At 40.3% G+C, this 24,288-nt stretch overlaps 1 protein-coding gene across 2 annotated transcripts in view; it reads right to left on the minus strand.

The window, feature by feature from the left end:
- Nucleotides 1-24,288, minus strand: part of LOC119777761 (pro-neuregulin-3, membrane-bound isoform) — a 625,184-nt gene that overhangs the window by 21,899 nt on the left and 578,997 nt on the right. For both annotated transcript variants that reach the window (XM_038276767.1, XM_038276769.1), the window contains one exon: nt 4,259-4,374. In XM_038276767.1, coding sequence (XP_038132695.1) covers nt 4,259-4,374 — 116 coding nt within the window. The remainder of the gene's footprint in view (nt 1-4,258; nt 4,375-24,288) is intronic.

A 24,288-nucleotide genomic window follows, 5' to 3' on the forward strand; every position in this document is an offset into this window, starting at 1 on the left:
ACCAGTCAGAAATGAGCTATCATTTTACGATGAGCCAGCTAACCTTGAAGACCTCATAGAGCTGGCCATCGGATTAGACATCGAACTGCAAACTAGACCCAGAGCCTTCCACCCTCAGTCTCAGGATTCCAGTTCCCATCTACTCCAGGTCAGTCTCAGCTCTAATTTATTCGTTTGCCAGTTAGCTCCGTCCGTTAAAGGACTCAAAATTACCCCATCAATTTCACATCATACAGTTAGAGTTCCCCGTCAGCCTGATCAGACACCTGCACCCGTCACCGTTAAAACTAAACCAGTTCCCTCACCTGTCAATCGAGCTCCCCACATCCATGAGGCTGATCTTTGGAATTTTTTTTATGGTGATAGAGATGATATCTTCCCTTTCGAGCCACCACTTTCTGTTACACGCCAGCCAGATCCAGATCCTGAACCCGTTATTGACCCCTTGCCTGATTTTTTTTAGCTTCTGATCCTGTAATCCACTCTGGAATTATTATTTCTCAACCGGTTAATTTAGCGTTTGATTCAATCAATAAACTAGTTAGCCTAGCTCCAAAGACCTCTCGGCGTAAGAAAAGGCGTCGCCCCGAGCCTGCTCTGTGCCGTCCAGAGACCCCTGAGCCTGCCCTGTGCCGTCCAGAGACCCCTGAGCATACACTTAAGAGGGCTTCAGAGAGTGGAGTTGGTGAAAGAATGCCTCCAGGAGCCCCTCAGCAAAGGCCACAAACCACCAAGAGTCCTCCACAGACGCCTCAAGCCACCTCAAAGACTGAACTTGAGCCTCCATGGGTGGCCTCTCCAGTTCCTGAGGTGGAGCCACAGTCGGTGGCCTCACCAGTTCCAGAGGTGGAACCACAGCCGGTGGTGTCCCCTGTTCCTGATCGGGAGCCGCAATCGGCGGGCTCCTCTGTTCCTGCGGTTCTGGAGCAGGGGAGCCCGCCGATTGCGGCTCTGGAGCAGGGGAGCCCGCCGATTGCGGCTCTGGAGCAGGGGAGCCCGCCGATTGCGGCTCTGGAGCAGGGGAGCCCGCCGATTGCGGCTCTGGAGCAGGGGAGCCCGCCGATTGCGGCTCTGGAGCAGGGGAGCCCGCCGATTGCGGCTCCCGATCAGGAACAGGGGAGCCCGCCGATTGTGACTCCCGATCAGGAACAGGGGAGCCTGCCGACTGCGGCTCCCCTGCTCCAGAGCCGCAATCGGCGGGCTCCCCTGCTCCAGAACCGCAATCGGCGGGCTCCCCTGCTCCTGCTCCAGAGCCGCAATCGGCGGGCTCCCCTGCTCCTGCTCCAGAGCCGCAATCGGCGGGCTCCCCTGCTCCTGCTCCAGAGCCGCAATCGGCGGGCTCTCCAGTTCCTGACCCGGAGCCGCAATCGGCGGGCTCCTCGGTTCCAGACCCGCAGTTGGCGGTCTCTTCAGAGCCTCCTCCAGAGCCGCAGTCGGCGGTCTCTTCAGAGCCTCCTCCAGAGCCGCAGTCGGCGGTCTCCTCAGAGCCTCCTCCTGAGCCGCAGTCGGCGGTCGCTATAGAGCCTGAGCTGCCGAGGAGGGGACGGGGTACCCCGTGGGGGTACCTGCTGAAGTTTGGGCTTCTTCCTCCTGAGAAGGTTCTTCGCCTTCGGCCCCGCGGCAGACCTCCAGAGCGTCAGCTTCGCCTTCGGCCTCGCGGCAGACCTCCTGAGCGTCAGCTTCACCACCGGCCCCGTGGCGGACCCCCAGAGCGTCAGCTTCGCCTCCGGTCCCGCGGCAGACCCCCGGAGCATCATCTTCACCGCCGACCCCGTGGCAGACCCCCAGAGTGTCAGCGTCGCCTTCGACCCCGCTGCCGGCCACCTAAGACTCTGCTCCGTTGCCGGATCGTAGGCCGGCCTCCTGAACCTCAACCGTGCCTCCGGCCCGGCGGTGGTCCCCCTAAGACGCTGCTTCGCCTTCATCTCAACGGTCGACCTCCTGAGCAGCAACTACGCCTCCGCCGTCGGCCCCACGGTAGGCCACCTGAGATTGTGTCCCACTGCCGGTACTTCGGCCGGCCACCTGAGACTGTGTCCCGCTGCCGGTCCCTCGGCCGGCCACCTGAGACTGTGTCCTGCTGCCGGTCCCTCGGCCGGCCACCTGAGACTGTGTCCTGCTGCCGGTCCCTCGGCCGGCCACCTGAGACTCAGTCCCACTGCCGGTCCCTCGGCCGGCCACCAGAGACTTTGCCCAAGAAATTTTTTGGGTTTTCTTTTGTTTTCGTCCACCATAAGTGGATCGTTTTTTGTTCTGGACTCTGGTTTTGTTTTCTGCCCCCCTGGCCTGTTTCCCCCTTCGCCCACCCTGGGTGGGTTGTTTTTTGTTTGTTGGACCTTTTTTTCTGTTGGTTCTGGCCCTCCTCGCCCTAGTGCCCCCTCCGCCCGCCCTGGGTGGGTTGTTTTTTGTTTGTTTTTTGGACGTTTTTTTTCAGGGGGCGTCTGGAATCCGCCCTTGAGGGGGGGGCTCTGTTGGGATCCTCAGGCTTGCCCACCAGAGGGCGCCGAGGATCCTCTTCTGCTCTCTTTTTCTTTTTCTTAGGGCTGGAGTCACTGTTAGGTTCTGGAGATCACCCTCTGTCTCCAGCAGAGTGCGCCGTGGGTCCTCCTGAGCTGAGCCTCCCACACACCTGTGGCTGATCTACTCATCAGGAGGACCACAGTATTTAAGCTGCCTTCAGACCTAGATTCCACGCCGCAGTGTTGATCTTAGTTGGTTAGCTTCCTGAACCTTCTGCTATAGACTGAGTCTTGGTTGTTCCTAGGTCGAGACCAGATTCTAATCTCTCCTTATCTGTGCCTCACAGGAATCCTGTCTCCTCGTGAAGCTCTGGATGAGCTTAACCTCCTGTCTCCTCGTGAAGCTCTGGATGAGCTTAACCTCCTGTCTCCTCGTGAAGCTCAGGAGGAGCACCCTCACTGGAACCCAGTCTCAAGCCTGAAGCTCTTGAAAAGCCTAACCAGCTAATCTGCCTTGGTGAGCCAACCCGAAGATTTCTACGTGGACGGAACCTGACGACTTCTCTGTGGAGTTTCCCTAGAGGTTCCCATGTGGATTTCCCCTGTTGTTTTCTACGGTGAGCTGGAAGCTCAGCCTGAAAGATCCCTCGTGTTTTCCCCTGTTGTTTTCTGCAGTAAGCTGGAAGCTAAAACCCAGGACTGCCAGGCTAAGCCAAAGCTAGATGCTTAGCCTAACCTGAACTCTGCTACCAGCCATCTCCCGTTTCCCCACACAGACCCCAGTGAACCAGTCCACTGCCTGAACTGTTTCCACTGAATTATCTATGTGCCTTTAATAAACTCTTTGGACTTTTACCCGAGTCTCCGTGTGTGTTCTGCATCTTGGGCTTACTCTTAGAAACCCATCATGACACTTGTATTTTGAACAAAAATGCTTGTAGGAGTATTTATCACTTTTGTGCACTTTTGAAAGCTTCTAAATTCATATTGCATAAAAGAATCAACTGCATGGGATGATAACTACTCATAAGTGCTCTACAAAACCCTACATACATCCACCGTATGCTTTTAGTGTTGAAACTTAAAGTATATTGCATAAGCATAAATGCGTTAATATGAAAATGTGCAGCACGCTTTCTCATCCTATAAGGTGCATATTTCTTTAACTGCTAATGTACAGGAAAAGCCCTGATTACTTTAAAGAGCGACTCATGATGTTTCCTTTTGATAAAAAGCAGCCATGTTCACTTTTCCGAGCATCACAAAGTGTCAAACAGAGACGTAGGCTTTCTTAAAGGAAGGATGCCAACAAGCTGGTTTGATGCGTGAAGCGGACCTGCAGGAGCTTGTCCCCCTCCGTGTCAGCTCTATAAATGGTGCTGTTCTTGTGTTCCCCATCAGAAAGCTTGCTTTGGTAGTAAAAGTAATATCTCTGTGTTTCTGGGTGTAAAGCCATGCTGAATCCTCTCCAAGCCTGAGAAAAGGTTATCAAGCTCTCACATGTCTGCACTTGCTCTGATTTAATCTCTGTTCCATTCCTACAGTGTTCATGACTGTAAAAGATATGCCTGTTAAAGTATTTATACTTTAATTATAATTAGTACCATCCTTCTGAAAATCAGTAATTAGCCTTGGCGGCACTGTAGTGTGGATAATTCAATCTCCCTCTTCGCGGAGTCCATGCTCATTACGACAAAGAAGTTCTTCCTTCTAGGTAGAATCTACATTCCCCTCCTGGAGCGAAGAGAAGAGATTGCTGCGGTTCTGATTCTAGTTTATCTGCTGTTCAATGTTTGTACCTGGTATGTTTAGCTGTGCATCTGAAGCTGCTGGGAGGCAGGCCAGCCATGTTGCAGGGTGCGAAGCTGGACTCACAAATGCTTCCTTGGCTAGACGCTGGGGGATGCTTGCAGTACTGTACAGTAAGAGAGAGAGAGAGACAAAAAAAGCATGTTTAGCTTAAAATATTGCCAGCCATCCTCCTAATTGACAATAGGCATGCAGTTCTATTAGTTTGGTATTTTGGAAACTTTTCCCATTTTTTTCTCTCAAATTCAGAGCTCTTGTTTGCAGAGATATCTCTCTTTCAGTGAGTCTAAATGCATTAATTAGATATAAGAACTCTACATCTTATTCTGGCCCTTTCATAGTCCCAACTTTGTAAAAATGTGTTGACAAGAGAAGATCTGTCTGAAAGCTGAGAAAATGAAAAAGCACAAGCACTCGGATGTGTTACATTTCTCTGAGAAAAAATTATGTTTCGATAGAAGACAATGGCTGCCTCATCTGCAGCAACTTGCCAAGAAAAAGAAAGCTATATTGTAGAACGAGATGATAAAATAGACTGTTGGTTAAAAAAATACATTATTTCTCAGTTTTTTCCTTTTGTCTAACAAATGAAATAACACAAAAGTGTGAATTATTAAGTTACACGTATATATGGAGGGAAATTTGTTCCCTTTTTATTGTTGCAGTCAAAAAGTATGTTTTGTCTGTGGAAATCTGAATAAAAAATTAGGAATTGAAACTTTCTTGATTTTTTTTCTTGAATAGAGCAATCAGAAAAAAAATGTTAAAGAAACAATCACACTTTTTTCCATATTCAATCTGTGTTCAAAGTTATTTTTTCACTTGCGGCTCGAGGCTTCTTTTTGACAGCAGACTGACCAAAAAACCTACTTAAACCCGGGAACAGTCGTTTTTTGGAGACCCTTGTCAAACAACCCAGGTTAAAATCGCCTCCAAAGGGCTTGGCAATCGGCATACAGTGGGAACATCAGCTTTTATGTGACAACAATAAGTGCAAAGTACAGACGTCAACCCAGTCCTGTCTGATCTAACAAGTCAAAACAACTCTGCTTACATTCAATAAACATGGCACAGCACTGGCTAGATTGGGAGGGACAAAAGAAGAAAACAATAAAACCCACTGACTACGCCCTGGTTTCCTTCCATGTTGCTCTACGTTGTTTACTTTCCTGATGTTTGTCATACGCAGAGGTATGGGGACAGAGACAACACAGCTTACCGGCAGGGAATTAGACCCAGCTTTCTTTTGCCAATGGGAAGGGAGTCAAATGCCAATTGTAAGTAGGTCAAACTGCACTTGAAATATCAGAGTTCACCTATTCAGTGGGAAAGAAGCTTTACTTAGCACATATATGGTTTTGATTAGTGGCCTTCCCATTTTGTGTGAAGGAATTTAATTCTTCCAGTACAGTGAAACCCTTGTTTAGTATTAGATGTATAGTTTTGGTTTAATTGCATTGATCCTAATCAGAGAACTGTTTCTTAGGGTTGTTTGCTGTTATCTCCCCATATCTGTCTCTCATCAACAGAGATGGCAAAAGTTCTCACTTTCCGTACTTGAGTAAAAGTACAGATACTTGTGTTAAAAAATACTCTGGTAAAAGTGGAAGTACTGATTAAACTTCTTTACTCGAGTAAAAGCAAGTACAGGCTTGTAAATTTACTTAAAGTATAAAAGTAAAAGTAGAAACCACTTTTTTCATGCCGTTGCCTACATTTTAAATGGATGTCTACCAATAGGACTAGATCTCCGTTGTGTTTATTTTCAATCATCTCGTCGTCCATGCTACTATGCTAAAGCCACCGCCACCAAGCTGCAATGATTTGCCGCGAATGAATACCGCCGAATCTGTGGATTCATCTTGTAGTGTTGCGACAAATGCAACGTAGATTCCCATCCAATTAGATTGAATTTGGTATTGATGACGTGAAAAATAATAACGGTAACTCCATTGAAATGATTCAAAACTAAAGTAACGAGCCAATTTTTAAAATGTAAGGAGTAGAAAGTACAGATATTTGTGTAAAAATGTAAGGAGTAGAAGTAAAAAGTCGCCATAAAAATAAGTAGTAAAGTAAAGTAAAAATATCAGAAAAATCTACTTGAGTACAGTAACGAAGTATTTGTACTTCGTTACTTCCCATCTCTGCTCATCAATGTTTTGCTGTGTCCTGCAAGGGTTAGAAAGGATTTGAAAACATTCTGTTTTGGGTACACTCTCTGACTCTGTGGTGGAGCGTGCCTCAAACACTGTTTTCCTTTAAATACATTTACAAAGACAATATCGATCTTCTCTTACTTTATTGAAACTATTTTAGGCCTTAAAAATTAACATTTCCATTACACTGTAAACTTTGCAATTCAATAAAAACACTGATTGCCTGAATAGTACAAAAATGTTCCTCCAACCATGAATGTCATAAATGCTAGTTGTAATGCAATGTGAGATTCCTTTATTTTGGTTCATATTTTTTAAAGCCCATAATTTGTTAAATTGGGTGAACATAAAATTGGAAATGTGCTTAAATAGGCATGCAATTTAAAAACAAAATGTAGTAATCTCTACTCCCAGTGTGACAAGATGCAGTCAGTTCACTATTAAATTAAAGCAATACACCAGATATATCATATTTGAAAGTATTTCATATGGACTTAATAGCAGCCTTGATTAAAAGTACTGATCACCAGTTTTCTGCAGTTTTATGCTGTAGATGGGAAGATCAGTTAGCCTTTCATTGTGTCACTAAAGAAAGAACCTGTCTGTTTAAAATCATATTCTTTCTTTTATATTGTAAAATATTAAGAAATGGATAAAGAAAGCAAGAATTAGAAAACATGCAAGTAGAAAACCCAGGAAGTAACCTGTAAAAAGACTGTAATAAGACATTATAAAACAGGGCGTTGCTATGGATTGATAGCAATTGTTTATGTCTTTATTTATGACCTGATGAACATGACAGCTGAAGATCTTTCACAGTCCTTTAGCTTTTTTTCCTATAATACTGCTGTATGGATTTTCCTTTACTGCTTTGGATCCCTTTTTAATCTTTTCCATCCACATAAATCCTTACTTTACCACATTCATCTAACTGGGATGCTTATATCCCTCTTGGAATAACCTTGGAGTGGCACAATGCAATCTACTTTCTTATTACTTTCTTTCTATGCCCTTCTGGAACATTTACCATCAAAGCAACGCTCTGTAACGTTTAGCCACTAGGGGCACTAGATCTTTAATTTCCAATGTTTAGAGCCTCTGAAAGCAACAGTTTTCTCTGGTGTTAAAGCAGACTGCTTCGGACCCTCAGATGAGGCAGTCTGGGAGTTGACTTTAAAGACAAGGACAAATCCACCAATATAAATGAAATCTTACATCGGAGAATTAGATTAATGTCATATCTGTTTTTTCAGCTTGTAACTTTTAGCTTAATTAGCTCTTGTGTTTAAATGGAGCTTGGTCTGCCATGAAGAGCCTCTGAGTCACATGAGCCATTCAGCGATGGATTGCACCCACTCAAGTTACATAGGTGAATTTTTAGGAATCTGCTGACCTGGAAAATCGTCTAAAGGGATCTATAAGTATTTGAAACAATAGACTTTATCTAACAATAAATCTTTTTATGTGAATACAATACAATAAAAACATTGTAAGCTATTTAGTTTAATAAATTCATGCTGACTATGCCATCTTGTTAAATCTGCAATGTATACCAGGCAAATGACGTATGCTAGGTCCTGTAGCAAGAGCTCTGACCAACTATACCTGAGATTGATGAGAGAATTGAAATCACAGGAGGTAATGAACATGAGGATGACCAAACAGAGGAAGAAGGGAGAGTTGGAATCTCTCAGATAGAGACCTATGCTACAAAGAGCTCTAGTTTGTAACTAAGGCTCTTCACACTAAACACCTTTCAAACGCAGTATTATAAAAAAACACCTCTGGTAATTTTAATCTTCTTGTGTTTACTCTGAATGTTTCAGTCAAGTAAAACCTAACCAATTATCAACCCAGCATGCATTGCACAGGTGAAAATAAGGAAAACTCTGTGGGGGAACAATACGAAAAATAATATGTAATTTTTTAAGTAATGATGAGTTTTTACACATTGCAAATGGCAATTTGCCAGAAGGAAAATTACAACATATCTAGGCCAACATGTTCAGCTAGATGTGGAACTCAAATTATGGTTGAATTTATTCATTGAGATTTTCTGTCTTTTCTATTTTTTCCTCCAACGTTACCTCTCTAACTTCTTATCTCTTCTTTAACTAAATAGGCTTTGGCTGACATAATGCCTTTTGAAGAAACTGCAGGACACAGCCTTATTATTATCACACATTCCGCCGCTGTGACCATCAGTTGTTTGAATAAAATTAGTTCTTAAATCCATGATTTTTGGTCTTATAAAAATAACAAAATGTATTGTTTGTAATTGAATTGTCTTTTCCAGAACCAACACCAAGTAAAGACTGATCATCAACATGTGTTGCTTTATTAAATCCAGGAAAGGTTTTACAAATAACGCCTGTTTTAAACAAACATGTTTTGAATAATTCAACATAGATTGGTTAATTTCATTATAGATTAATTTCATTTATTGTGGTTTTACTGATTCCCTAAGTCTAAGAGGGTTCTATTTCTAAAAACAAACAAACAACAAAAAAGTATATTTTTGGGATTTTCATGGATAGAATAAAGATTTTATAAACTAAAATCCTTGTAAAGAATCTATGATAAATAAGGACTTTTCTTAAATTCAGGTTTGATCAATCTAAGTGTTTTGTATTAAAACTAACTAACATTTGACATGTTAAATGTGTACAAAGTGGCATGCTATTTGACTATTGTGCACAAAGTACTTAAACAAGTAGGTCATCATCAATGACAAAAGTGTTTCTCTTGCATGGAGCAGGTAAGTAAAATAATCTGCCAATTTATGTTTAAAATGAGAAAAAACTTCTTATCTTAATAATTTTATCTTAAAGGCAGGTATACTAATTTCATTGGAAGACCATCTAATTTAAATGCTCAAACTGAGGGTAGATATGCTTATTTTAAGAAGGTTATTTCCTTTTTAGATCTGTTTTTGCATTGAAAGGCGACATAATATCCGTTTGCCTAGGGGTTAGAGCGGCGGGCTTGTGCCCTGAGAAGGTTGCAAGTACCCAGTTCAATTCCCACAGCCTCCACTCTGGGTTTCTGAGCAAGACCCTTAACTCCCCACTGCAACCCGGGCGCCACACAATGGCAGCCCACTGCTCCCCAAGGGGATGGGTTAAATGCAGAGAGTGAATTTTCAATTTTTATCAATTTTTATTGATTATTGTATAATTTTTGTAGAGCAGGAAGACACTTTAATTTTATGTAAAAAAAAAAAAAAAAAAAGAAAAAAAGATGGATCTTAAAGCACTGATTGATTCAGAGTCATGGATAAAAATAACAGCCAGAGACCACCTGGATCTTTCTAACATCTCTGTTAGGGAGCTTCCTCTCTCCCTGTGACTCGCTCCTCCACTTCTCCTCTCAGCCAGTTAGGATTTTTAGTAAATAAATTAAATCCTAAGTTATCACATGTTACTTTTTAAATTTGCTATAGAGTCAGGTTGTAACGAATTGGGGGCTCGTCCGGGATTTTAGACTGCCTTTATCTATTATTTGTTTATTTAGATGTTTTTTTTTTTCAATTGTGAACAGTTTGGAAATAAAAAAAGAATAAGAAGGTCTTGTGTAGATAAAGCCATGGGCTCCAAATATGAAATTGGATCTTGTGAAACCTGAGGGAAAAAAATACATTTAGTTCCTTATTTATACATTTAGATGCAGATACAAAGAATTATAAATAACTCTATCAATATCCATGCTTTCACTATCCAAGTACATAGGGCTGGGTAGCTTACAAAATGGTTACTATTTTTTAATAACTGACAAAACAGAAAAGTTCTTTCTAAAGATCTCATAATCATTATCTGCCAAAAATGTCTGAAGAAGAAAACGAGCAAATTAACTGTAAAGAGACCTGGGAAAAATCTATAATTACCTTTTAACTGCTGGGTAGTCCTTGTCACCCATGTTCCACCTTAATAGAAACCGACCCGAAGTGACCGGCAGTACATCACAAGGTGTCTATTCTGATAAAGCTTAACCAATAAGATTCAATGGCTTAACCATCAAGCCTGTACCCAAGAAATAATACCAGACATCCCTGTCAAAGGTTGTTTGGGATATTAAGAGAGACAGAGCTTAAGTGGATAAGTTTCGAGAGGGAAACTAACCCCTCAAACTTTTTATAACTTGGAACAAAAAACTTTCCAGACAGTCATGATCTTCCTGCAGGATTAACCGGCATTGAAATGAGTCAGGTTAGGGCTATTAGTGTGTAGAAGAAAAAGAGAAACTACTTCGGTTTAGGGGATTTGTGCTTATGTTATACAGGTATTTCATCAACCTTTAAAGTATAAACAGGACCATGTAAGCCCAGGCATGGACCAATGTGCACTAAGGGGCATGGCTGAAAACATACAGGTGCCAGAATCAGTTCTGCTCCCTACCAAAAGGAAAATAAATTAACACATTCGTATTTTCCAATTAAATAACTAAAGATGATCTACCTCGAGCAGGAAGTTATTCAATTCCTGAAGAAGAGTTTCTATTTTTATTAGCAGCATGGTACAGAACATCAGAGAAACTGAGATTTTGACCTTACACACCCACAAACCTCAATGCATTTCTATTTTAAATACCGTATTTTCACGACCATAAGGCGCACCGTACTAAAAGGCGCACTCTCAGTTATGTGTCCCATTTCTGTATTTAACACACACATAAGGCGCACCGGACTATAGGGCGCGTTTTTTATATACAGGTACATGTCCTCTACTACGTTTAAATACCTCTACTGTGTATTTAAAAATAGAGCGGGGGCAAAACTGAGTATGACTGTGCTTTATTCATGTATTTATTACAAATTAATCAAACCTGGGAGCTGGCCGTGAGACAGACACATCGCAGATGACACAGCGCTGTGATCACTCCTAAATTAACTTAAAATCCTGAAACCTGCCGACGGAATATGTTCAGTTTTATTACCGGTATCCTGGTGCCTGCAGTTTAAATTATTTAGATGAAAAACACCTGCCAGCAGCCGCGGTGAGGCTGCTGTTGAAGGGATTTCTACTGTCGGTGCACCGCTGGTATGTGGGGGTCTGAGCGCCTCCGACAGAAATAGATAATCTGGATGAACTGACTGCAATTATTACGTTTTCAGGTGGACTTTCTCACTTAAAAATATATTAAAACTACTTTATTCCCACTGATCACAGCAAATATAGCTGCAAGATTTAGATTATTTAGATGAAAAAACACCTGCCAGCCGCCGCGGTGAAGAGGAGGAGACCCGGCCCAGAGGCTGCCGTTGAATTAAGTTTTCAGGTAGAAAAATAGAGCGGGAGCAAAACTGAGTATGTTTGTGCTTTATTCATGTATTTATTACAAAGTATTAATCAAACCCATCAAAGTCATCATCCTCTGTTTCTGAATTAAACAGCTGCGCTAAATCAGACATGCCAGTTTCCCCTTCTTCGCTGTCAGAGTCACTTTCCGTGCAGCGCAGCTCCTCAGAAATAATGCCGGCTTTTGCGAAAGCTTGAACAACAGAGCCAGCAGACACATTAGTCCAAGCATCAACAATCCATCCGCAAACGGTGGCGTAACTTGCCCGGCGCTGCCTTCCACTTATCCTGAAACTGTGGTCTCCGTCTGTCATCCATCGCTCCCACGCCGCTCGCAGCCTTACTTTGAACGGCCGCTTCACACCGATGTCGAGCGGTGGAAGTTCCTTTGTCAGACCCCCCGGGATAACGGCGAGCACAGCGTTCATTTGATTCACCTTTTTTTCCCCACATCGGCTGTGAGATGGGCACGCAGCGATGGTGATGCGTGGAAAAAACCACCTGTTCTCCTCACATACACCTGCCTCTGCCACGCTTTCATCATCTCCTCATCCATCCAGCCTTTTTCATTTAATATCATATGTCACCAGAGCGCTGTGTCTGTCTCGCTGTCAGCTCCCAGATCAGCTTCTCTGATTGGTTGATGCGGCGCGTCCAGCAGCAAAACTTCAATTTTTCCATCTCGAGCAGCAGCAGCGCGTTGGCGGTGCGTCAGATGCTTAAACGCTTCCCGACGCGCTGCACCTGCTGCTGCGGGACCTTTTGCTGCGCCTATACGCGCGTCAACCATTGACTTTGCATGTAAACTCGCTGCTTCTGCTGCACCTGCTGGGTCCGGTTCACACCGATGTCGAGCGCTTGAACAGCGAGCACAGCGTTAATTTGTTTCCCCATGTTTTTCACATCAGCTGTGAGATGGGCACGCATGGAGTCACAGATTAACAGCGATGGTGATGAGTGGAAAAAAAAACACCTGGTCTCCTTACATTCAGCCACTCTTTCATCATCTCCTCAATGAGGTGGTCTCAAAAGTCGCAGTTACAACACACATAGGGCGCACCGCACCATAGGGCGCACCGCACATTTTGAGGGGAAAAAAAGACGTTTAAGTGCGCCTTATAGTCGTGAAAATACGGTAAAAGGAAATATAGCCGAAACATGCAGCATTTTTAAGCTATATTTCCTGTTGAACCAGGAATCTCCATCTAAGGCTTTAGGATTTTTAACATCAAACCTGAAACCATCGGAAATATAGCCACTTTCAGTTTCGCCTGACATTTCGTCCAAAATTTCCCTTGGTGAGAGACAGAAATTTGCACAGTGTGAAAAATTCTTCACCACTTCATCAAATCTGTTGGACCTGGACTTTACGTAGAGGGTTGCAATGCTTTATTTACCCTAAAAGCCAGACAAAGAAACTGGCATTACCATCTCAGGGTCCACCAGATCATGGCTGCTTTCCACGGGGCTTCTCTCTGGGAAACAACATTATCCCACTTGGGGATAGATCACCTGGAAAACTGAAGTATACTGACACTGCATCCCTGAGCTAAGACGGGAGCAGCTAAAAGTCAGAGCTAGAACCCAAGCAGAAAGAGAACCAGAACCTGGCAGAGGCAACTGGCCATGTCCCCGGGCTGGTAATAAGGAACCAGTGGGAGATCAGAGCAGACCAGCGAAATGGGGGAGAGGGGCAGATGACCAGGTATAGCTGTGGAAACACACAGCGGGAGATCAGAGCAGTTAGTCGGGCAGAGAACATCAGAGCAGGGAGAGATGGTGGAAGCTGGGTGAGGTCTGTGGAGTTAAGGAAGGATGATGACTACTAATGATTCAACAGTTCTTCTTGTATTAAATTAAGAAAACGTTTTAAGGTTTTAAAGTCACCTACATAATGCTGTGGACCTTTCCCTACTTTATCCTTGTCAACATATTTTTCTTTATATTCCATTTTGTTTGAAAATAAACAGATTAAATGTAAAAAACTTCTTTAGTCTTGAGGTCCAGGGTGATCATGTTGCATACTGGTTTTGACATGCCAATCTTTTTGACATGCTTATCCATGCATCAATCATCATTCATATCAATCATCAATGCAACTACTCTTATTGCAAAAAAATTACGTTTAGTCTGGTACATAGTTTAAATGATTTTTTTCAGCAATGCTTCCATTTTGAGAACCTCTTTCAGGGCTTGATGTTAACCTTTGCACGATCGCCCGGGGCAACTAGTTTCTATTGTCGGGAGCAGGGGCGTCTCTAGGTTTAAGAGACAAGGGTGGCTCAGCCCCTAGAAGATAATGCGCGCGCATAGCGCGCGCCAAATTTTTTCAGCTCACCTGCTAAGGCGTTGTCTAAGACAAGGGTGTAACTTTGTGTTGAAAGTTGGTGGGGACGGCTCATAAGGAAAGGGAGCTACCTGCGCGACGCCTTTTTTTTTTTTGTTGGAAAGGATAAAGCCAAAAAAATGCGAATAACATTTATCAATTTAATGCTTACAGTTGAAAACATAACTGTTACAATATTCACTTATATATTTTGTGCAAAAAATATCACATAAATCTAAACAGACAGTACAAATCAAAGAAATCAAATAAATCTATCAATTTTGTAGAACATTTATTGACAGTCAATTTTGGGTCACTTTTTAAGAATAATTTACTTTTAAACCAGGACTCGGACAAGATCTTATGGGACCTTAAGCAGAATATGATTAAGCAACTCCACAACTACACCAGCAGGGTATCCAGGGGGGGATTTACCATTAGGCAATACTAGGCAGTTGCCTAGGACCCCAAGTTCTGGAGGCCCCATAAAACTCTGTTTCCATGTATGGTTAATACAACTAATCCTTATTTGTGCACATTAATTATGTTTTTGATAAAAATCCTTTGGCTAAAATGCCATCAGAACGCTGATAGAGAGGAAAAAGGGACAAGAAGAGAGGGACAAAACCTAGAACAAATAATGGATGTCTATTCTATTAACATTTCTCTATCTGTAGAATGGGTCTGTTTTATGGGTTTACTTCTCAGGGGGCCCCCTGCCTGTCTTTGCCTAGGGCCCCAAATTTCCTAAATCCGCCCCTGAGGGTATCAATACTGATTTGATAGAATCTGGGAGAGCGGACTATGTTCAACCATCCATTTTCTTTAACCTTATCCCTCAGTGGGATCAGGAGGTGCTGGTGCATATCTCTAGCCACGTTCTGGGTGAGAGGTGGGATCACCCTGGACAGGTCACCAGTCTGTCGCAGTATGTTCAACCAGCTTAAAAGTAATCGGTAATCAGATTTATTATTTGCACTTTTACTAAGTGAACTTTCTAACTCCCTTAAATCTGAAATTCCAATGCCAAAATTGTTTAAATCTTTTATCTTTGGACCCCCTGCAGAGTGACGTCACACCTGCAAGATCCTATCCTTACCTTCCTGCTGGATTGCAAAAAGCAGCTTGCTCATGAGTTGTCAACTTAACACGCTAAATCTTAAATGTACGTGTACATATAAAAGAAAAAGGGGCGCAGTGCTTGCTACTGAATGGCAACACTATCAAAGTCAGGAAAAAGTTTTAAGTGAAGCCGGGATTAAAACAGTAGCTACAAGAAGCTTCAAATAAAAGGTGTTCTTTATGTTCAACCTAAACACCAACTCCGATAGACCATCAGTAGAGCAGGTGTTTAAATTAATCAATCACTGCTGCGAAAGCTTATAGCAGTGAAAGCTAATATACCACAGCCATCACTTAATAAACGCAAAATAAACAACCCTCTAAAAACGGAAAACTGTAATGGACTGAAAGTCCTGTTTTTTATGTGGGAAATTATTTGCGTGTGTTTTAGTATAATTCTGATATATTGGCGCTGTTGTCTGTTTCTATGGCAACGATACAGAATGTAGTGTAGCTTAGAGTCCTGCATGGGTCGAGTTTTACCAACCCGCACCCGCCCGAACCCATTAGGATGACTACCGAACCCGACCCGTCACCCGCGGATATCTTCAATTCAAATGTTATGGGGAGAGGTTGGAGGGGGGTGATGGGGAGAAAGCGAGAGGCAACAGATTCTTTTTTCTGAGTTTTTTGTCGGGGTTTGTGGACGGTGAGCAGCGGGGAGAACTTTTTTTTATTTTGGGGTTTTAATCAGATATACACAGCACCGAAAGAAAAATACGTGTACAAAATATTGGTGGGGACATGTCCACACCAGTCCTTAAGGAAGTTACGCCTATGATTGTTCAGATTAACTTGTCTTCTTTATGGCTTTTATTCGGTGCTTTACTGCATTTGTTTTGGGAAAATATGAGGAAAAAATAAATACAGAAAAAAAATATTTTTTTTTTAAAATCGCAAAATAATTATAGGGTGGCTAATGCCAAAGAAAGGGTGACTGAAGCCACCCTTAAATAGGTCTAACGACGCTTATGGTTGGGAGGTTACAAATTTCATTGCATTTGCCCGCCGGGGAAGTGCAATGATCGCAAAAAAAAAAACTTATTTATCACTCAAAATTACTTTAAAATCACAGACATTCGCTGAAAACGACCCGCAAATGTTGCCGGCGCCATTTTTGTTGTTTTGTACACATTCTCGCGTGATTTGAAAAAGCCTCGTGATTTTCCACTAGATGTTGTGATTCAGCTCTTGGGGAGGGAATTCTGCAGAGCAGCAGCTGGATGATGAATTTAATCTATACTATAATACACGCTAGATTAAAAATGATCAGTCAGGGATTAGGAAAATAATAATAATAATTGTATTCGCACAGTGTAAATATTTCTATCATATGGCAGTCTTCTGTACAGTGGTCATACATTAAAAAATGTTCATTAGATTTTTTTCTCTTAGACATTGGAGGGGTGCATTTAAATGTTATAGAGCTAAACATGTTAAATTGGTGAGTAGTAGTAGTGTAAGTTTTTAACCTGTCAAGTTTATTTTTAGATTTTTAACATTACAATTTAGATTTTTCCAAGCACACAACAGTTTAAAGAAAAGTTTAGTTTGAAAAGAAAATGCAGGAAGGATTGAAAAGCATGTTAACATGGTAATGTAGGCTTGAGTTCATTATCTGACGCATGCAGATACACACCACGAACCTGGAATCTTAAAAAATACTAAATTACAAAAAACATTTAAAAAACAAACATGTTTCATTGATATATATACAAAAATGAATATTAGAAACTATATTTATCAAACATTATACTGGGCAAGTAAAAATTGTTTCTGGGCAAATGAAATGTGAAAGTCACTTGCCCGAAGGGCAATCCTTAACGTCAACCCCTGTCTTTTATATGAGACGTTCCAGAGAGCAATAAGGCATTTTCTTTGGCTCATCTAAGTTTCTCTCTCTGCTGTTCTGAAACCATGTAAACCCCCAAGCCGCTAATTAATACAGACACTTTTCGTAGGAATTGCTCATCCTCCTTCCTACAGAACATAACAGAACTTCTACGTTTTTAACAATTCGAAAATACATTTGAGAACCAAATATTGTGTTCATGCACAACAGAGTGTGTTCATGCTTCAATGAGTTGGAAGTGAGCAGATTATTTTCTAATAAGTGATAGAGCTAAAATCTTTTTAGGTTGATTATCCTTCTTGTTTTTTCATGGTAAAACATAACATGCTTCATACAAATAATGAGCACTCTCTACCAGCCCAAAAGATTGCCAATTTCTGACATCTAATGTGGCTCAGGATCCACCCTATTTCAGTTTCCAAACAGCTTTAGGCTTCAGAAAAGATTTGCCTGGGGGAAAAACTGAAAACTGTCTTCACAAATCATCCTGCTCCACTGACAGCTTTTAAAGGGCATCGATATAAATGCAGGAAAAGAACCGATTCAGCTCCAAAAACACATCAGACACATTCAGAAGAGAGTAATCACCACTTTGACTGTGACTTCATGCCTGCTCTGGACATTGGTGGCAAAAAAATGCATGAAATAGCTTACATTGATGGAAATGTGTGCATGTCTGAAAGTGGTGTAATGTGAGTATTAATCTCAGAAAGAGGGACTGACACACACCACTGCACTGATTTTTTTTTTACTTTCAGACCATCTGGTCTGAAAGTAAAAAATAATAATTATAATAATTTGCAGATGCAGATTTCCAAATAAATTGAGGTGTAGAGTAAATAACATAGAGCACGTACAGTAGTTTGAATTTTTCTATTCTTATTTTATATGATAAATGTACACAGCCTACATTTGTAAAAATGTTACTGCTGCAGGCAGTATTGTATGGCCGACCAGCTCTAACATATTTAAAAATAAATACAGAAATAAATACATGCTCAATAAATAAGTAAGCATACAATTAACTGCCCCCAAAAATACAATAAACAAAAAAATGTAGGTAGAAATTAATTTATACAGAGACATAAATGTATGAATTTCTTTTAATTAGCTTCTTTATTTATTTACCTTGGTAGGAATTACCTTAATTATTTATTGTCCATTATAATCTTCACCTTTTTTTTATTAATTACTTATTTTTTAAAGTATTTATTTATGTACATGTTATAATATTTTTGTCTATTTTATCTTTCTTTGTATTTTTTTTACCCTATTTATTTCTTCAATGCTATTTATCATTTCCTGTCGTTTTTACATTTCTGTCTGCATTTCTGCTTATTTTTTATATTTATTTATTGAGCACTTATTTATTTCTGTATTTATTTTAAAATATGGTAGAGCTGGTCCATCAATTAGATTATAGATTGAATTCGATTTCAGTAGAATATGTTTAAAAGGACTTTTCTAAAATGTGTTTTCCTGTTGCCAAAATGAGATTCTATAGTAGAATTACACAGGTGTCTGTCAGGGAAAGAGCACTAACTAAAATCCAAAATCTTACATGTGTATCGTAGAGCAGGGGATAAAGTTATAAATGATGCTTTAATATCTATCACGCTCCATATGTTAATTATTTACCATATTGAAAATAGATCAAATTTCAGCATCCCAGTGAGGCTAAACATGACATTGGAATGACTGCAAAGGGTGAAACAATCTGCTGGGTCCTGAATAGAAATGTGTCCTGCAGATATCACACATTGAAGAAGTATTTACTAGATTAATTTAGTTAATATTGACAGGTTGATATGATTTGAGTGAGAGGTTAAGATATGAGTTGATAATAGAGTTGTTTCAAAGAAAATCTCAAACCTAAAAACAAAAGTGCATAAAAATATATTCATTTCAGGGTCTACACTTCTACCAACATGTTGTTGCATCTTTTTCACCTCATGATTTTTTACAATGATAGTTTTTCAGTCGAATTGTTCAGGATACATATCTGGTTAAAGAAACCATCTGTAATTAAAGAACAGTATTCCTTGTATGCTTGAATAGACGACGCCCTGCGATGGACCGGTGACCAGCCCAGGGTGGACCCCGCCTCTCGCCCGCAGACACCTGGAGAGGCACCAGAACCCCTCGTGACTCCACTTGAGATAAGCATGACATGTCATATTCCATGTTCCCATTAGGAGCATTATTCTGAATGGTTTAACATGATCGGATATTTTAAACAGCGTCTATTTTTTATTTATTTATTTTTAGAACAAACAATCCCGAGCTTTACCAGATTTAACAGAGTCCTGCTAAAAACACATGAAGAATTCCAGACTTAGCAGTAAAATCTGACTGGAAGAAAACACGTGAGTGCTCAGTGCTGCTCTTTTATTCATTTCTTAATCAAATACCTTCCAACAAAAAGCCCTGCAGTGCTCATCAGAGGAACTCCTTCCTAACTCCCTTAAATTACTGTGACATTCAGCTGCTTCTTCCCTGATTCAGGCCATCTGGAAATCTGTTTATCTACCACAGGGTGGTATCAAAAATCAGAATCCAAATGACCCGGTTAGCAATGTAAAAGGCAACCAGTACCTTATACAAAAGCGCACTGTAAAAAAGTAGACAAATTCAGCTGTCTGTTGCAGATAGGTTAAAATTCAACTTCCTGGTTCAGAACGACTAATTCCCAGTTCAGGACTACAACTCCCATATCAGGGAACATCAGATTCCAGGTCTTTTGTGACACATTCCGCCCGTCTGATGTGGCATCCTGCATCCTACCCCGTGGCTCCTTTAAATCCACAGAGAGAAAAAATCTTTCTCTCTCTTCCCCCTGGACTTAAGTTCTGGACACCTGGAGAGGCCCAACAATCTGGTCATTGCATGCAGTGCAATTCCTGGACCCTTAATCCATTTTTGCAAGCGAGAGGGACTGTTTATCATCCGAAAGCTATATAGCTAAAGCTAGTTTATTGAACATAATAATAATGTGAGCAATTATTAGAATCTGAATTGCTTTATTAATCCCTTTCAAAAAAGTCTTTTATCTTGCAGTGCAACCTCAAGGGGTTTGTACAATAGAGCAAAATAAAATATAATATAATAAGATAGAATAAAATAAGGATCCCTGTATGTACAATCAACAGTTTTACGTACTGTTGCTCAGTACCGAAATTAGTATTATTGCAAATTACAGTGTTATAGTACATAGTGTATGTTAAATAAATTATTTGTTTAAATAAAGAAAGTGCCTCTATATTTTAATTGTGGTCATATTTGGATTATTCAGCAGTGACAGCCCATTTGGTTAAAAACGGGAATAGAAAGAAACAAAAATTTTCCTTGTGCTAAATAATTAATAACTATGCTTAATTTATAAACCAAATTATTGACATTTACCGATAGTGAAGACATCTTAGATTTGAACAGCAGGGTCGGGACTTTCAGCCACAAAGATAAGCTGTTAGTAACACCTGGTAATTGAGCAAATTGTCAGTTATAATCATTTAAGTTAAGAAATTACTTGGGTTTACGCCTGATTTGAATGACATATTATCTCACTACAACCCCAGTTCTAGTTAATAATATATTCCTGCACTCTATGTACTCTCTAAACAATTTGTTGGTGCTCCTTGTTCAGAGATTTAAGCAAATCTCTTTCTGCAAAAGAATAGAAAAATCCAGTTGACTCATCGTGAGAATGCTCCACACAAACAAATGTAATTTATTTGCATACAAGTTCCTTCCAGACTTAGGCAAAGAATAAATACATATAAAAAAGCAAGCTCGCTGCACAAAGGATAAGATGTGCTGTTTTTCTCCAAAATACACAGTGTTGTGGGTAAATGTACAATTACAGGAACAAAAGAAGAGATTTTAGTTAAAATATTTTTGTTGTATGCATAATCTCTGAGGCTGCTTATCTATTCCAATGACTTACTTCAGTCATTTATGTTTACTTTTTTTGCTGCAAATTAAATAGATATAATCAATTTAATTGTGGCACATACAGTAGAAACAAAATTAAGTAGTATGTATGCAAATTACTGGGGATAGCCCTGACCCCCATATGGAAAAAATATGATACCAATGCAAGATCTGTTGAGAGTAAAAAATGCATTAGCCAGCATTAGTGAAATGGGCCACAATCTTTAATTTGAATTAAAACTGAATCAGATTCAAATAGTTTAACCATTCAATGCTTAAGTTTAGAAGTATGCATTTTGTAAAGGGGTAATCACTACACTGTCTGTAGAATTATTCTTGGCCCCTGTTATGGCCACTATACTAAAGATAATAATAATGAAGACAATAATGCTAAACTAGTGTCGGATGATGATTTGCGGTGGCCCAGAAGATTTAACTGATTTACAATTTTAACAGTTAAGAAAATGATAAAAAATTGATTAAAAACATTTTTTAATAGCTTTATTTTATCTGGTGACATGTCCAGGATGAATCCTGCCTTTTGCCCATAGAATGCTGGAGATAGGCACCAGCCCCATGATGACCCTGACAGATGAAGCGGGAGAAGATGGGTGGATGGATGGCTTACTTTATCAATAAAATAAAATTATGTGTTGCACTTGTAGCTCCCACCGTACAGTATTAATATGAGATCAAAAGTTTCAGCGGCTAAGTCAAGTTTTCACATTTTAGCTCCAACCTTCTCAACCTGTGTAGTTGTGCGTTCTCGTGAAACGTCATCAGCCTCTGCCATAGTACAGTTCCAATTCACAAGAACAAGAAGACAGAGAACACACAAAATCCCTATTTACCTAGTATGCATCAGAGCAGACCTGTCCATTCTTGAGATTGACAGCTATCCCATCATGCACTGCTGCAGCAGCAGCTTCCAATGGAGCGCTCACAGAACTCAGAGTATTATGTTAAAAGTTCTCTTTTCTGTTGCCGTTGTTCAATAAAAGTAAATTTTAAGATCATTTAAGATCACGTCAACATTATACTTTTAAGCCTCACTATATGGCCCATTTATAGATTTAATGCGTAGTTAAAAAATCATTTTCCAAAGTTGAGAGGTCCGTGGCAGCCAGCGGATCTCCAAGGGTAACGGCAGCCGGGTCTAATTCTAGCCCATCTGTAGCAGCCGTCTCTCTGCATAGCCGTGTGTGAAAATTTTTATTTGATTTGTGTTTATCTGACTGTGTTCATTATTATTTCCCCAATGAATGAAAAAAGTCATAATTTATTATAATCCAGAGACTATTAATAACAGGAGGTGAAATTCAGCTCCAGACTAGCTTTGAATGCGGTGATGTCATCAGTACGCTTCTGTTCCAGTTGACCCAGATTTATGCTTCCAGACTTTCCTCTGTTCTTCCAACGTACTTTGCGAGGACAAAAGTCCGTACTTGTGTTCTTGTGAATTGAGAAACGGCCTCTGGCCTCACCCTGGCATGTGTGGTAAAGTTAATTTAGAACCACCAATGAATACAAACACTACAATGCTAGAAAAAAAAATCTATCCTTTTATTTATTTGTTTTTTTTTTTTTTTAGCTTGTCTTCCTTTATATGTGATAGTTTATAATCCCTACTTTAAAATATGACAATGATAACCTGAGTAAATGCAGATAGCAGTTTTATGAAGGATTACAGATAACAGAAACATTAATAAATAAATAAAATATTATAGAAAGATTTGAAATAAAGAAATGAATACATATAATTTGTATGTGATATCTGTCAAGTGATTTTATGACATATTTGTATGAAGCACATTTTCTCCATGTCCAGTTGTGAATAAACATGACATATTTTTTAAATACAAAACACATGTTGATGTCTCGATATTAAGCCGTTAACAAACAAGAAACTAAAATCCATTTATAATCAGATGCTGCAGACCAAAAAGATGTTGATTTTTCAGCACACACTAAGCACAAATAATTGTTATGGTAGTCATTGTGTGTGTTTGAGAAAAGTGTGTGCCCTTGACAGACCCTTCAGCTTGAGGGTAATGTAAGAAGGCACTCTGACGTTCGTCCACACAAACAAAAGATTTTACAGATTACTTTCAAGGCCTGTTTAGCTCTGCTCCACGCTATCTCTCATACATCAGACACTCTGCAACTGAAACTCAGGAGCAAAGCCTCGGGCGAGATTGTCCCATTGCTTTAAATTCTGATTATGCAGCATTGGAATTGACAGGGTCTGTGCATTCCTGCTGCATTCAGGCATTTTTATTTCAGCGACCTGTTGCTTCATGGAGGGATTTTAAACTTTCTTATATGGAACGGTGTTATTTTTATGATCTCGACCTGCCACACTTTGTTATATGTCGGAGTTCAAGAGTTTGAGGCCTTTCAAAATAAATTAAATATGATTTTCAGAAATCCATTCTCTTCTATATTTAAAATATTATAAAAAATATATACCTCAATGTAGGCTTGCTTCTTTATGTTCCACATAGCAAATGCTGTTAAATTCCAATGACGTTGTATGCTAATGCTTATATCCAGTGTCTGAAATACCTGTCAAAATTTGGGGGGGTCCCCATCTCCCGATTGTTGCGCAATACCGATCAAAATTTTCTCAATATGCAGTAGGCCTATAACATTTCAAAGTCAAAGTCAGCTTTAATGTCAATTCTTCAGATTCACCAGACATACAAGGACTGGAGAGGACGTTCGTTTCTCATTCACCAACAGTGAAACAGATAAAGTGCACAGGCACAACAGATAAGATCCGTTCCTAATACTAAAATTTAAACATTCAATTTCACAATAAAATATAAAATGTACAATAATATAAAATATGCAATACTTATGCTAGTGCAAAAAGGCAGATGGTAATGGCAGCAGAAAAATTATTATTATTATTACCAATTATGTAAGATATAGCATTTGTAACTGTAACAGTGCAAAATAATAGTAAATAAATATAGTATTAATAGTAGTGCAGGAGACAGTTTGTCTGGAGTGATTTTTTTTTTTGAGGGGGGGGGGGTCAGCTTCCTGACAGCTTGGTGGATGAAGCTTTCTGTGAATCTGGTGGAGCGGGCAAGAGCCTGAATAGACAGTCAGTCTATGAAAACACACACATGCACAAAGACTGTCTCTCTGTCTGTCTCTCTCCTTCATGCACGCACATGTCCTGCTTTAATCCAGTTTCTGACGAATGGAAATGGGTCGAATTTGTCCAGAGGAGGTCCGTTGAGGTCCACAAACAGCAGTGAAGACCTGATGTCTTCACGCAATCTGTTCCGCGTTGCCCGTGTTATTAACTGGGGAAAAGCACATGGCT

The sequence above is a fragment of the Cyprinodon tularosa genome, unplaced genomic scaffold (genome assembly GCF_016077235.1).
Source record: "Cyprinodon tularosa strain WSP-4 unplaced genomic scaffold, ASM1607723v1 ctg127, whole genome shotgun sequence".
Taxonomy (NCBI): Eukaryota; Metazoa; Chordata; class Actinopteri; order Cyprinodontiformes; family Cyprinodontidae; genus Cyprinodon; species Cyprinodon tularosa.